The 14,545-nt window shown below is 33.6% G+C and overlaps 1 protein-coding gene across 5 annotated transcripts in view; it reads right to left on the minus strand.

The window, feature by feature from the left end:
- The window catches only part of LOC128994345 (glutathione hydrolase 1 proenzyme-like), a 67,147-nt gene that overhangs the window by 16,622 nt on the left and 35,980 nt on the right, over nucleotides 1-14,545 (minus strand). For 3 of the 5 annotated variants that reach the window (XM_054418886.1, XM_054418858.1, XM_054418877.1), the window contains exon 2: nucleotides 1,157-1,387. In XM_054418886.1, the coding sequence (XP_054274861.1) occupies nucleotides 1,157-1,387 (231 nt within the window). Of the gene's footprint in view, nucleotides 1-1,156; nucleotides 1,388-4,229; nucleotides 4,354-10,182; nucleotides 10,334-14,545 lie in introns of those variants that run through there. The other 2 variants (XM_054418849.1, XM_054418868.1) reach the window with 2 other exon arrangements.

Genomic DNA, 14,545 nt, shown 5'->3' on the forward strand with positions numbered 1-14,545 from the left:
TAAAAAGTAAAGTGAAAGGTTGAAATTGTCGCCTATTGTGGCCACCCCCAGCGACTTTGTCGTCGTGACAAAGTCGCGCGAAAAAAAGTCGCCGCGTCAAAGTCGCTAAGTGTGGCCCTAGCCTTAAAAAACTCTTTCACCAATATTGAGATCAAAATCATACATAGGGTTTGTATATACATTTAGAAGCTAAGCCCTTATATCCAGGAAGATTTTGAAACTTACTTTTTTCATAATTAAAGTCCTTAAATAAATAACACTAAATATAAAATAAATACACTGCTTTATTTTATACCATCTCTGTTAATTGATTAGGTTGTTCAACGTTTTCTCAATTGAAACCACGATTCATTCTTCAAACATTTTCACAAAAAAAATCTGATAAATTTTTAAAACCAAATATTAATTAGAGAAACTAACCCATTATACAGGGTGAATAAAAAGTCAAGACCCGCCCCCTCTATTATTTTTCCAAGTAAATATACAGAGATATCCTTTTGGTGGTTGAGCAATCTTAGCAAAAAGTTTCATTTTATCATTTTGAAATTTTTGAGTGTCTCCTCAAAAGAGGGGATTTGGGGGGCAACTCAAATATTTTAAATGTAAACCCCCTTCAAGTGACACCTCATTTTGAAGTGTTTACGAAAACTTAAAGAATGGTGAAAACTAGAGGTCGCTATCTCTTCTCTATCCAAAATGGCAGCCAATATTAACAATTTTACCATTGATTTTCCACAACATTTGACGGGCTACCATTTTGGATAGAGAAGAGATAGTGACCTCTAGTTTTCACCATTCTTTAAGTTTTTGTAAACACTTCAAAATGAGGTGTCACTTGAAGGGGGTTTACATTTAAAATACTTGAGTTGCCCCCCAAAGGATTTGGGGGGCAACTCAAGTTTCCAAATCCTTTGGGGGGACTCAAAAATTTTAAAATGATAAAATGAAACTTCCTGCTAAGATTGCTCGACCACCAAAAGGATATCTCAGTATATTTACTTGGAAAAATATTAGAGGGGGGGTCTTGACTTTTTATTCACCCTGTATAAGAACTCATGAATCCAGTATGAGGAAGTGGCCAATACAGATTTTAAGTGTCTTAATATCCTGTTGCTATTGATTATATCTACTCAATCAACCAATGCTGTTAACCTACCTGCCGATCTTCGAGCACGGGGTACCATCTGTGCAGACGGCTGCCTTGCGGAAGCTGTGCTGATAACTATGGGAGGGTGGTAGTGGTTCTTCGGGGTCTGGGGGCTCCGCCCTGTAGTTGAGGCTAGGAGAGTGACGGGAGGCTATCTGCCAGGTAAGGAGGGCAGTGGCAGCCGAGGCGACCAAAACAGCAGCAACCCAAACTGCTAGGTAGCGCCTCTTTACGCTGGACCTGAAATGAAAATACACGTTGGTTGATACTGGCTGAAGTGGCTAGAGAGTTTTTGATCTGGTAAAGATTGTTTTGTGCCCGGGCAGTATGATGAGGCGATGATGAGTTCAGGATGGGTGTTCAATGGATAAAACAAGTTTTGTTAATGCCCAAGATCGACTAATTCTTTTGCTTAGGACCAATAATCAAGCCCACGGATCAAGAACGGTGTTGACAACTAGATTTATTTTCGAATCAACAAAAAGCTACTGCCTTTTCTCAGGATCGAACTAGCAACCCTCTAGAATATTTACATTGAGATAAAGTGACATCAAATATTTTCCCGCCTATTATGTTTTGTATGGGATCCTGTCTAACTTGAGCCTGGGTAACGGCCAGTCCCAGGTAGATGGAGGATCGTGAAACAGGTTCCTTCATACAGACTATAGGTGAGTACACCCACCATTTTAGTTAAAGAACACTAGACAGGTCGTCAATAATTGATGACCTGTAAAGGGTTCTTATTGGGATTGAATTGTTTCATTCCACACTCATCGTGCAGTATTGTAACACAGTATATTAAAATTCAATATTTTTCCAGGACATGACCTAAAATAATAACCATAATTATTATGTTTTACTATAATTCGCATGTTTTTCATGTTGGGATTTTTGACGGCAATTTTCTCAAGGGAGTGTACAGAAACTTGCTTGTTTTTCCTCAGTTGTTCTAAATCATCTTAAGTTTTTAATTTGTCAGAAACGAACCACACCAATTTCCGTTGAAACGAAGTTACATCGAGAAATATAACCAGAAAGGCTGGTTCGCTAGTTAGGTCCGAGACGCGGTGTGGAGTGTGGAGGCGGGTATAAATATCAGTGTAAAAATAGGTCTAGATGTTAATGACGGAAACAACGCAGTAAGCAAGAACAAACAGCTACGTCCATTTTGATACAACTTTAATTCAGTATCCAAAGTCAACGATTTAACTTCCTCTTTCGATGTTATTGTAGCTTGCGCTAAAGAAATTAGCCTCGTCACAGGAAACCTGTAGAATAAGCGTATTCCTAGCTGTAGCACTTGTTGAATTTTTAATTAAAAATAACAGAAAACCTCATTTCACGCTTCAAGTAAATAGCGAACGGTTTAATGAGTAGGCTTACCAGGGTTTACTTCTTTCCTTCCAAAATGGTTACACAATTGTTAACACGGTTGACATGCAAACACGATACAGTAGTTGACTATCTTACAGGTGTGTTCTAGAAGGAGAAAGTGCATCGGAACTAGAATAGCAGAATGTCGTAGGTAATGAATTTGTTGAGGCTAATGACTTTGTTTACGAATCTATTTATCCGTCGACGTTGCGTTTTTCTGTTACACGTTTCAGCCATAATGGACATATTGTTTAGTTTAAATTAATACCTAATTGTTCATAAGTAATGCAACAAAAAGTATCTGAATAGTAAAACTAGCCTTTTAACTACCTAATTTTTTACTTGCTTTATTATATTAAACAAATTAAATTGAAATGTTAAATGTTTAATCTGATAGGCCAACAAAATAATTTAAATAGGTAATCATATTTAGGCCTAAATCCATATAACTTACATGATGTATTAATTCACTTAATTTAGTTGAGCACGTGTGACTAAAGAAGTTAAAAACCTTGGGAAAATTTCTTCATTTAGCCTACAACATTTAACTGCCCTTCCAACAAGAGCTTCAGACTACGCTCTTTTAACAGGTTGCTCTTTACTTTACAAAAGAAGGCGGTGAGGTTAATTTGTAGTGTGAATAGAAGAACACATTGTAAGCCCCTTTTTGTGGGTCTTAACATTCTCACATTTCCATCTTTGTATGTTTTTGGCAAGTTTGTTATATGTAAAAGAAAACATTTCTCACTTTGAAAAGATATCTGATGTGCACAACTACTGTACTAGATCAAAAGATAATCTGTCTACACTAAGGCATAAGTATACAGCCACTCAAAATAGTTTTGAGTACCAAGGTGTTGAAATGTACAATTTCTTGCCTGCATCCATCAAAAACCTGTGTGTTTTAAAATTCAAACATGTTTTAAAAACTACTCTAACCCAGGCTTGCCTGTATAAACATGAAGAGTACTTTGGTTTAGAGTTTTAGATATTTTAGTTGCCAGAGCCATCTTGATTGTTTTGTTTTTATTTTGACGATTGTCATGAACTTTGTACATAGTTTTAACGACAATAAATCATTTCATTTCAAGTTTTCGTGGACTACTCACTCTGAAACCACTCCAAAATATGTTTTTGGCCATACTACTATCCCCGCTGTATCTCTTTTCAGTTAGGTGTAGGCCTACATGCTTAAACCTAATTTTCCAATAGTACAATCAGATCCCCCATAACTTTATTTTAAAGTAGGGATCTTAAAGTAACATTAAGTAATATAAAACCTTGCACGATGTTTTATTGTGGATCTCAAAACCCCAAAAGGCCCTAAACAGTTGCAGATATAGGTAGGCCTACATTAAGATATTTTCACCAATTACGTTTTTATGTGTGTAAATACTTTAAATAATCCGCCAAATACTTGTACTCCGAGTTTGCAACAACATTCTCACCATTCTGCAATTGCATGACTGCGGCATTGTCATTATCCTATTAGGAATGGACAGGATTGTAGATATAAAGTCAATGATTATACTTATCAAAAATTTCTGATCTTCTCTCTTGAACACCAATTATAAATAGTGATTAAGTGATAGAAGGCAGGTGCCATCACTTTAAATAATAGATTAAACTAGTTATTGTTCCTTTATCATTAACATCGTGAACACGTTAAATAATAATACAGTTATTAAATTATAGAGAACAGACAGACCTTAAAAATTCGCGAACAACTGAGTAGAACATACACATCTTGAATTTAGAATTTATTAAACCACACAAAATATTTTATGCAGTAAAACACGTTTTATAACCACAATAATAATGTAAATATTTTCATTTCACCTAATAAAATATAATCAGCTGTTCCCTTAATTAATTGCAGACTCAAAAGTATTCATGTGTTCAAATGTAAACAAACATTTTCTCCATAAGGACAAACATGGACAACATGGAAACTTTAAATACCCCTCCAAAGCAAACCTGCCGACTAAGCGAAATTCCATTTGTCTGAATGGATTTTCAATCAAATCTATTTAAATAACATTAGTTTAACGAGTACCCAGGTTTGCTGCTGCAAGGAAACTAATAAAGTGTGTTTTTTTTTGTAAAATATTAATAGCTTAGTATGAAATAAATAAATATGCCAAGTTTGATCAAAATATATCCATAAACAAGCAAACTACAACATTTTACAATATTCTCCATAAGAATTACATGGGGAAATTAAAATTTAATTTCCTCCGTTACCAAGAACCGTACAAAAACACTTTGGTATACTACATTATTTGTTTTTTAGGCTCTTTAAAAGTCACCAAACGGCTTTGAAAATTCCAAATTATCCTGGGGAGCACCCCCGGGAACCCCTGCCTTATTGGGGGGCGCTCCACACCCCCCAAGCCCCCGGGTTGCCCCCCCCCCTTGACAAGGTCCTAGAACCGCCACTGGACAAAAGAGAAAAAAATATTTAAAACGGGGCTACATGGCTACCAATCAGTCGTGACAAAACAAGTACTGTATCAGACAAAACTGAACATGCAAGCAGGCATAAGGGTCACACACAATCGGTTCAATTCAAGGCTACAAGATTGCCTGAGATTTCGTTAAAATTTAATTAGTCTCTTAATTTGACACGTGTGGTAGAGTTGCACATTAGGACTGAGGAGGAAAATATCTAGTTTAAAAAACAGTCTAGTCTTTTTTATATTATCTTGGATGAATATTTTTTTCTGTTAAATTTGCATGTAAATGTTCGCTTCACCGTTGGTTAAATAGTCACCATATGTAATTCGATAAAACGTGTAGAAATAAATTAAAAAAAAAAAAACTGTAGGAGTAAAAACCAGACTTTTACGTTAATTCATTACCACTATACTATTTGGATGTAACAAACAATTTAAGTGTTAAATTATGCCTTTGTCCCAACCTAACCCATCACAAAAAATGACGATACAGTAAATGACATTAGCTGGAAAAATAGTGGTAAGGAGGGATTAAGTCCAATAGTCCATATATGCTGCTAGTCAGTTATTTAAGGTGTCAATGTCAATGTTTGGTAATCTCTACGGACGTCAATAAGCTATCAATAATTTATTATTATATTGCAGCGAAAAATTTTCCAAGCTGTAAAATAGATAGAGACGCAAATCAAATTGAGGTTAAAAGTGTTGATAACACCTGTTTCTGCCGATGTTGCAGCAATCAGCTGTTTGAGGCCCAATACGGGTTGTCAACAGGGTTACCAACCTTGAATGTTGATTCATAAAATGCGCAGTAGCTCAATGTTTGCGGTTAAACGTCAGTAGATATTGATTTAATTTTTAATATGCTCCTATTTTGGAACAATAATTCTAATTATTTATATGAAGAATAATAATATCGATTGTGTAATTAATTACATGTGAATAAAATTGCATGAATAAATATTTCCAAGTATAATACTAAGTTAAGTAAATCCACAGCTAAATTTGTAAAACAATTGTATGATCCCGTACTGGTAGGGTTGTGAAAGTTACAAGAAACTAAAAAACCGTTCCTTCTTTGTAAATAAACGGTTGGTTTTTTTGTCCCATCTTCACATCCTAGGACTCTACGCTCTAAACTAGAACTGTTTAAACATTACTTCTAGAGACTAGAATACCTAGATATTACTAATATATGCTTCATAAGTCATAACTAACATATTACTTATCTTGTCTGTACCTAGATGTTCGCGTTCTTATCCTTGAAAATGTTGGTGATTTGCGGGATTTGAACCTAGTACCTCGTGGACCAAAGTCCCACGCTCTACTAGAAGACCAGCCAACTCCCGAACTCGTTCGACGGTTGGTTAACCCATAGATTCTTATGGACCGTTTGTTATTCTTATGGACTTACTGAAGACAATAAATTCTGATGTTTATTTTTTATTTCACCGGTAAATGGTATGTTTTGTTGTTTATTATTTATTTCTCAGCGACTTTGAAACGATTTTCACCAAATAAAACAATCTATAAAGTAATGCTTGTTATCTAATCACAACGAAAGAGTTAATTAAACATTTAACAATATAATGAAATAGGAGGGAAAATATTTAGTCTACATCAGCTCACTCAAATTGGACAAGCGATGCTTGTCAAAACGGGTAGGCTTATCATATGTTTGTACATGAGAGGCTTATTGCATTATCTTAAGTCAAGCAAGGGTCAAGGGATCGACCTAGAGGGTTGTGTGCAACAAGTTTTGTCAACTTTGTATAATAAATGTTTATATTTAAAGACATTTAATGATTAAAATATGTATTTTGTGTTACCGATGACCTGATGTAGTCTAAGAAATGAATACATCCTCAACTTTATTAGGGATGGATACAAACCTATTTATTTATTCAAATTTTTTATAATGCGTAATAAGTTGTCAATTTTAAAACTACCAAACATACAGTGTCCCTGATGTAAGTAACCAACACAAGTAGACTTCTACCATTGTAATTTTGAAGCTCGTTTTTCATGTCCGGTGAAACTGGTCGATAAAATTTTGTTTTTATTATTTTGGGAATTTCATGATTTGTTCTCAACTGTTGGTTATATAACTATAGGGAACGAGTCATTGTTTATGATTAGATCTTTATTTGGGCAACGGAGTTTTTGGATTACTGAAATAACAAGAAACAAATTGTAAACAAAACACGACCTCTCCAGTACACCGGACAGAACTAACAATAAGATTGTCTTCAGCTGATCCATAAGGATGAGAAATCTACTATGTTTTGTCTATGGTAAAAGTTAATAACCTTAACTTTTATATATTGTTAAGAGGACTGAAAACATAGTTGTTGAATCTCAATTTGTCACCAAGTATGTACAATAACAAAAGTTGTTTAGCAGGTAATGTTTTGAGATGATTCATCGTTGTGATAAGATAATATTTGACTTTGTTAGCAGCTGATGAACGTGATCAGGTGTGTCAACAGAAACAACTGCGCAGTTCTACCAACCACACCCAGTTTTGAAACTGTAAAATGAATCATATACACTCCATGAAAGACAATAAAACAATAAACCACAGATTGGCGTATCTCTTGTTTCGTTATTGGAAAACTTTCCAGTGTAAAAAGTGTTAGATAAGAAAAATTATGAAATCCTTTCCATTTGAGCAATTGTGGTAAAATCTACCATTTTCAATCAGGTTGTGGTCTTGTGTAACAATAAGCTGTAAAGTTTAGTAGAAAGTTTCTGTGATAAAATCATAAACAAGCAAACTCTATATTTTTTTCCTAATGGCGTTTGAGGTAAATGTGCTATGAAAAGAAGCCTAAGAAAGTTTAACATGTTAATAATTAAAAGTTGTTGACCTATTCATAGTTTATTTTTGCAAATAATTAAAGACTACAGTACTCTGAATAGATTGGTAAAAACATGCATTTTCAATGTTCAATGATTACTCCAGCCAAATTGAAGGAATCTTTATATGTTTTTGTCCTTTCAAGCCGAACAAAAATTTAATGTTTACTTACTTTGCTAAACACATATAAATCATTCAAGCCTTTGCATGACACATGATGATTCATACTTAATCTGCAATGAACTCAAGTAAAATTAATCATCCTAAACAACAATTCGGTCCAAAATATAAATTTTCGTTCAATTTAAAAATTATTTATTTCTAATTGTATTTGACTTTTATGAAATAAGTATATACTGTAATGTGTAGCGGATGCTTTGATTCTACGACCCAGACGAGGTCGAGTTTATAAGTCCTTGAAAGAAACCTCTGAACAGTGTATGACCTCATATTAACTACTTGCCTTGTACTCTCTTTGTTGTTCTTTGTTCGGTTGTCTTTGGTTATTTAACAAATTTGGTAACATGAAACTAAAATTTATAATTAGATACAGTATAGTAGTAACAATGCTCCACGTTTTGACATGTTAGTTTAAAAAGCTTAAACATGCTAAAAGTGTAGATACTAATAAATAGGTATAAACAAAATAGTCAAAGAGTTTTTGTAAAGTAAAGGTTGGTATAACTCCAGTTAATTGTTACTTTCACGTTAGTTTATGTTCCTAGACTCAAATAATGATGAACAATAGTTGAATATATGTTTTATAATTCGCTGAGTTTATAACTTGTTCGACAAATTTTTCTTTGAAAACCAATTTTGAAAATATCCAATCAATTTTAAATTATAGTGCATATTAATTTAAAAAAAATATTTTTCTCGCGTAAAAAAATAAGAAATTAAAACATGAATGCGGTAATAAAATAGAGGTGCAATGGTCTCGGGGAGTTTTTCACAGCACCTTCAATTAACTGATGCAAATACCAACGCATGTGTGTACTGTAAATTAAAACAACGATTTGAAGGCGCCTATTTCTTTTCTGCGTAATTGTGCATTCTAAATAATGACCACTGTCGCTTCCTAGAAAGTTTTCCTATCTATTTGTTATATGTTAATAATAGAATGAGGAAACCAAGGATTTGCATTTTTATCGTAAAACATTTAAGGGATTTTTTTTTATTTCAATTTAATCTCGCTATTAACAACTGTATTATAAAGTAAATCAGTCCCAGGTCTAGTTCTTACCATGAGACCTACGGTAATAGCTTATCCTCTATGGTAATTTTGCTACTACAGTGTTTACAAAATCATGATGTACTTCCAATATTCAAAATCATTGGTTACACAGACATTACGCGCCTGTTATGCGCCTGCAAAAATCAACGGCAGTCTGCCTTTTGTACAGTACTGCAAATACGTTGGCTAATATGAAGGCGCGAATATATTCATGATGATAATTGAAATTAAATCTTAGGGATGTATTCACAAAAAATAAATAAGTAGTGTGGTGTAATTATGTTAAGAATCTGTAAAATATGATGACATATGTTGGAATATTTAGGGTATTTAAAGTTTTAAATGGTTAAAAATAAATGCGGTTGTGTGGGCAAACAAAATCTGTTCTGTAAAAACAAATATCTGTTCGACTCTTGTATTTTCCTCTTTTATAATCAGTAAAATAATAAGTTTTTTTTAAATTTATCTATGCATTTATATGTGTTATTTTCGTCCACACTGCAAACTCCATCTTATTTCTTTATACAATAATATTTTAGTAGGCCCTTACGATGTAGTAGAAGTATGATTGTACTGTATAGGTTTTTTGGAAATTTAAGTTTGTTATTTATTTAATTACTTTGTTAACGTATAAATTTCAGATCGGATAAAAATATGTTCATTGCGCCTTAAAGAGTTAGGCTACACCAAAAGTATGTTTGGACCTATCCCGTTACACCCCTACCTCTGTTTTTGTTTTTATTTAGATACAAATTTTATTTATTTACAAATTTTGTTTAGTATCATATTATAGGTAAGATAAAACCTAATTGGGTTTGGTTGCGTAAGGTTAGTTTAAAGCTAAATCATAAAACCTAACGTAAAACCTAAATTGTATAATGTTACAAACAAATTGGATTGTGGTCGACCTTTTTCGTATAAGAAAAAATATTTGTAATTTTTTTTATTTGTAGTTTATCCTGCTAAAATGGAAGCTGATAGAATTGTTTCCGAATCCAATGTGGTGAAAACATAATAAATATTTAACCGAACATCTTAAATTTTATTGCAAATCAAAGGACTCTTCCCAGCATGTCCAAGTGAACCCTATCCCACCGACCACACGACCAACCTCTGTCCCGGTTCCTCCGCTTCCACCGGGATCTCCGGGGGTTCCTGCGGGATAGTCTGGACTTCCACTTCCCGGGAGATCTTCCTCAACCTCCTACGTCTCGTTCCAGGTCGTCCACGGGCCGAGAACCTAAGGACCGCCATACGAGCCGGCGCTGCCCCATCACTGAACCACTAAACTTTCCCCTAAAACGGGATATTTCGTGCGTCCGAGGGATAAATTAGGAACGAGGAATGGTTTTCGAATGCAAAAAAAACTGATCGGTATCGGATTTTCTATTGATTTTTCTCGTAGAATATGTTAATTCCTGACCAACTAACAACAAGAGTTGTTTTAACGAGGGGAAATGAACATTTAAAGACATGTATGGGTAAAATGGGATTTTTAATTTTGATGAAGGGATAAATAGGGATTTTCACTACTATGTGTGGGATCACGTGGGATACATCTATTGTAACGTGCTTGCGTTCGGTCAATACACCGCCCACCACCCACTAAATGCTGCCAACCCTACGCCACGTTAAACCCATAGCCTATATAGTACGTAAGGTTTTTATTTGTATACAATATTTGGAATATTTTTTTAAAAAATTTTACAAAATTAAATTTTTTCTAACACAGCCGATATTGACGTAGCGAATTACAAAAACCGTGGTGAATTAAAGGTTTACTTAAGCAAATAGACTTCCCAATACATTGTATGGCCTATTAAGATCTATGTAAAGAGAAAACATCTACACACCCATATACCGAATATATAGGATACCGTCAAACGGTATCTAGGTAATGGATAAAAATAATAGGCCTAAATGTAATGGGGGAGATTTTACCATTGACTTTGGATACTGTTTCGTTCTATTGTAAAATATATTAAGTGTATATGTTTTCCGTATTTGCCAACGCACGGGCATGTCGAGTAGTATGTCTATATTATTTTAGGGAAAAATTTTACAAAGCGTTTTAAGGTTTTATTCATCCTTTACTTCACCAGAAGACAAACGGTAGTGCAGGTATTGTACCTATTGATCGGTATATTTTAATAGTAAATGGACAATAAATAAATAGAAGACGTCAACATATTCGAGTGCTATTATTTAACATAGACTTTCCTAAAAATTGTCTCTATAAGAAAACCCTACAAGCGAGTGAAGCGAGGGCGATAAGTATTTTCCCGCAATCGTAACTACAGAAGTTAGTCATTCATTTGTATAGTAACATTAACTACCATAGCTCTAGCTCGGGAAGCAACTCACGTGATAATAATTCCGTTTTAATACCCGTTTTATGAACAATCCCGCATACCGTACCTAATATTTTATTTTATTTCTCATGTTTCTTGAAATTGTCATACAATATATATAGTCAATGAGAAAACATAGCAACAGAAACACGGCATAATTAACACCGAGTGAAAATACATTTTCTCGTAAGACCGTTAAAAGTTTAAATGAACTTTGTAATGTTCCAAAATGATATAGTTTGAATTAACCGCGATTTTATTTTGCCTCGATGCACTACTCAATGAGAGCGGAACTTCATACAGATAACGTTATAAGCATAAACACAAGACGCTAACAGCGCTCCACTATCGGAATCCAGCGGAACTATTTGTCGGTAACGCAGTACAAACCACCTTAGAAAAATAGGAAAAATCAATATTTTCACGAAACTTTTGGATTTACGTGGTAAACAAAGTGGTTTTAAAAGGTTATATAACATAAAAAGTCCAAAATTTGAATCTATATAGTTTATTTGTAATTTTTAAAAGATCGGTTCTCGCAGGAATGTGTGCACTCTCTAGTTGAATATATAGCTGGCTGTTTGCCACAGCGAATGGGTGGACCGATGCTTCTAGGTGTCGAATGAGGCGACTCAAACCGTGAATTACATTAATGTACTCACCCCAAACTGTTGTTAATTAATTGATTATGATTCAAGTAATGATATAACCTACACCTCAGGAGCGGACTTTGTTCACCTTTTGCCATTTTAAACTCAAAAAGCTATGTTAGCTTTTAGTTGTACTTTTGGTGTATACTTGTACTTTTTGGGATTCTCTTTATTCAATTTTCCAAATCATTTATTTAAAAGAAGTCTTTTGTCGGATTAAACTGTAAACTAGAGCTAAGTTAAGTTTTTGCATTTTCAAGTAAAATTTGTATTAATGTTTTGTGTGCGTGATTACAGTACTTGTTCAATCTGCAAAAAGTAATTATTATCAAAACTTAAAAGACAGTTCAAGGATGTTAATTTCACTAATCTTACCAATAGACGATTAAATTAAAATTGATATAACAGATTGTATAAGTTCTTGTAACAGTTCATGTATTTATCCCTGCTTAGGTTATTTATCCCAGTATAAAATATAACGACTTATATTTTTAACAGTTTATAATCGGGAGTAACCTAAATGATTTGATTAGTAATTCGAAGAAATTATAATTATTGTAAATTTAGTAGCCCTACTAACCTTGAAAATAAACATGACGAATTTAAAAACCAACTAGAAACCTTGTAAAAATTCGAGTTTTCGTATTTAAAAAGATCAAACAGGTGAACAAGGCATAAAACAAATATTTATTATTGAAATCACCAGTAAATAATTTATGGTGTTTATGCAACAATTACTGAAATTTTACGATTACGTGTTCACTTACAGCCATAGCAATCAACAAATAATTATCTGAAATTAGATTATCTAGTTGCTAAACGTAATTTAACCAGTGACTAATTCATCCATTGCATAGTAATCTAATGTCAACATTCTAAACTCTCCCTAATCTTTTGATAACAATTATTGCTAGATAATACAATTTTCAGTAAACTCAGGACACAACCAAGTTTTTACACGAGCTTTAAAAGATTACGTACGAAACTCATGATTACATTTTCACATGCTGACAATAATTTTTGGTCGAAGCAAAATAATGGTTTAAATTCGTGGTACCGGTACAATTAAAAGTTTAAACGTTAAAGATTAAAAGTTAAGATTAAAGATTAAAAGTTTAAAGATAGAAACAACTGGTTTGTGTGCATCTGTAGGATTAAATTCGCAGTGGAGTCTTATACATTTTATTGTCAGCATTGTTATTGCTGAATGAAACTATTAATTTTCTGTCCATGATAAATCAGCTGTTTGTAATTAACATTGTTATCATTTAACAATCAAATATGACTATGATGCGCTTGCCTCAATCAGTAATAACTGTATTTTTAAAGTTTCGTATTTAATGGTTAACTATTTTAATGGTCTTTTTATACGTTCGATTTTTAGTTACTTAAAAACCGTAGGAGTGTCCTTACCAAAATGTATTGTAGTCAAACACTTAGGAAATGACATTAAACCAAAAATGCAACACTTGGATGAGTTAAGAAGCAGTTTTAGGTACTGTACTTCAATAACATTTTTCACCCTGTTGTAAAAACTGATGCTTGTTTTGTAGTTAACAATGTTCTAAACACTCAAGTTTGTCCACATGTCAACTAAATAAGCCTAGCATATTTTAGCATACATTTACTCTATGGGAATACCAGAGGATGCTTACTCTATGGTAAAAGAATAATCAAATGAAAATTAATTGTAGTTTTAAAATTTTCAAGATTTCGACCAATTGACCAGTATACAGGGTGAATAAAAAGTCAAGACCCCCCCCCCCTCTAATATTTTTCCAAGTAAATATACAGAGATATCCTTTTGGTGGTCGTGCAATCTTAGCAGGAAGTTTCATTTTATCATTTTGAAATTTTTGAGTGTCCCCCCAAAAGGGGGGATTCGGGGGACAACTAAAAATGTTTCAATAGAAACCCCTATCAAGTGACACCTCATTTTAAAGTGTTTACAAAAACTTAAAGAATGGTGAAAACCAGAGCTCGCTATCTCTTCTCTATCCAAAATGGCAGCCAATATTAACAATTTTACCATTGATTTTCCACAACATTTGACGGGCTACCATTTTGGATAGAGAAGACATAGCGACCTCTAGTTTTCACCATTCTTTAAGTTTTTGTAAACACTTTAAAATGAGGTGTCACTTGAAGGGGGTTTACTTTTAAAATATTTGAGTTGCCCCCCAAATCCCCCCTTTTGGGGGGACACTCAAAAATTTCAAAATGATAAAATGAAACTTCCTGCTAAGATTGCTCGACCACCAAAAGGATATCTCTGTATATTTACTTGGAAAAATATTAGAGGGGGGGTCTTGACTTTTTATGTATAAACAAAACCACATACATCCACAGATTTTTGTTAGTTTCGCCGTAATTAAAATTGACAACAGATAGAAATACTTGAATGCATGAGTAGTTAATTGAGAATCAGTCAATTTTTTATTCAAACATAATCTTTGTAAAGATTTTAGGGCAC

Source organism: Macrosteles quadrilineatus, unplaced genomic scaffold, assembly GCF_028750875.1.
Source record: "Macrosteles quadrilineatus isolate MER2022 unplaced genomic scaffold, UCM_ALF_1.0 Scaffold_1__1_contigs__length_201487025, whole genome shotgun sequence".
Classification (NCBI taxonomy): domain Eukaryota; kingdom Metazoa; phylum Arthropoda; class Insecta; order Hemiptera; family Cicadellidae; genus Macrosteles; species Macrosteles quadrilineatus.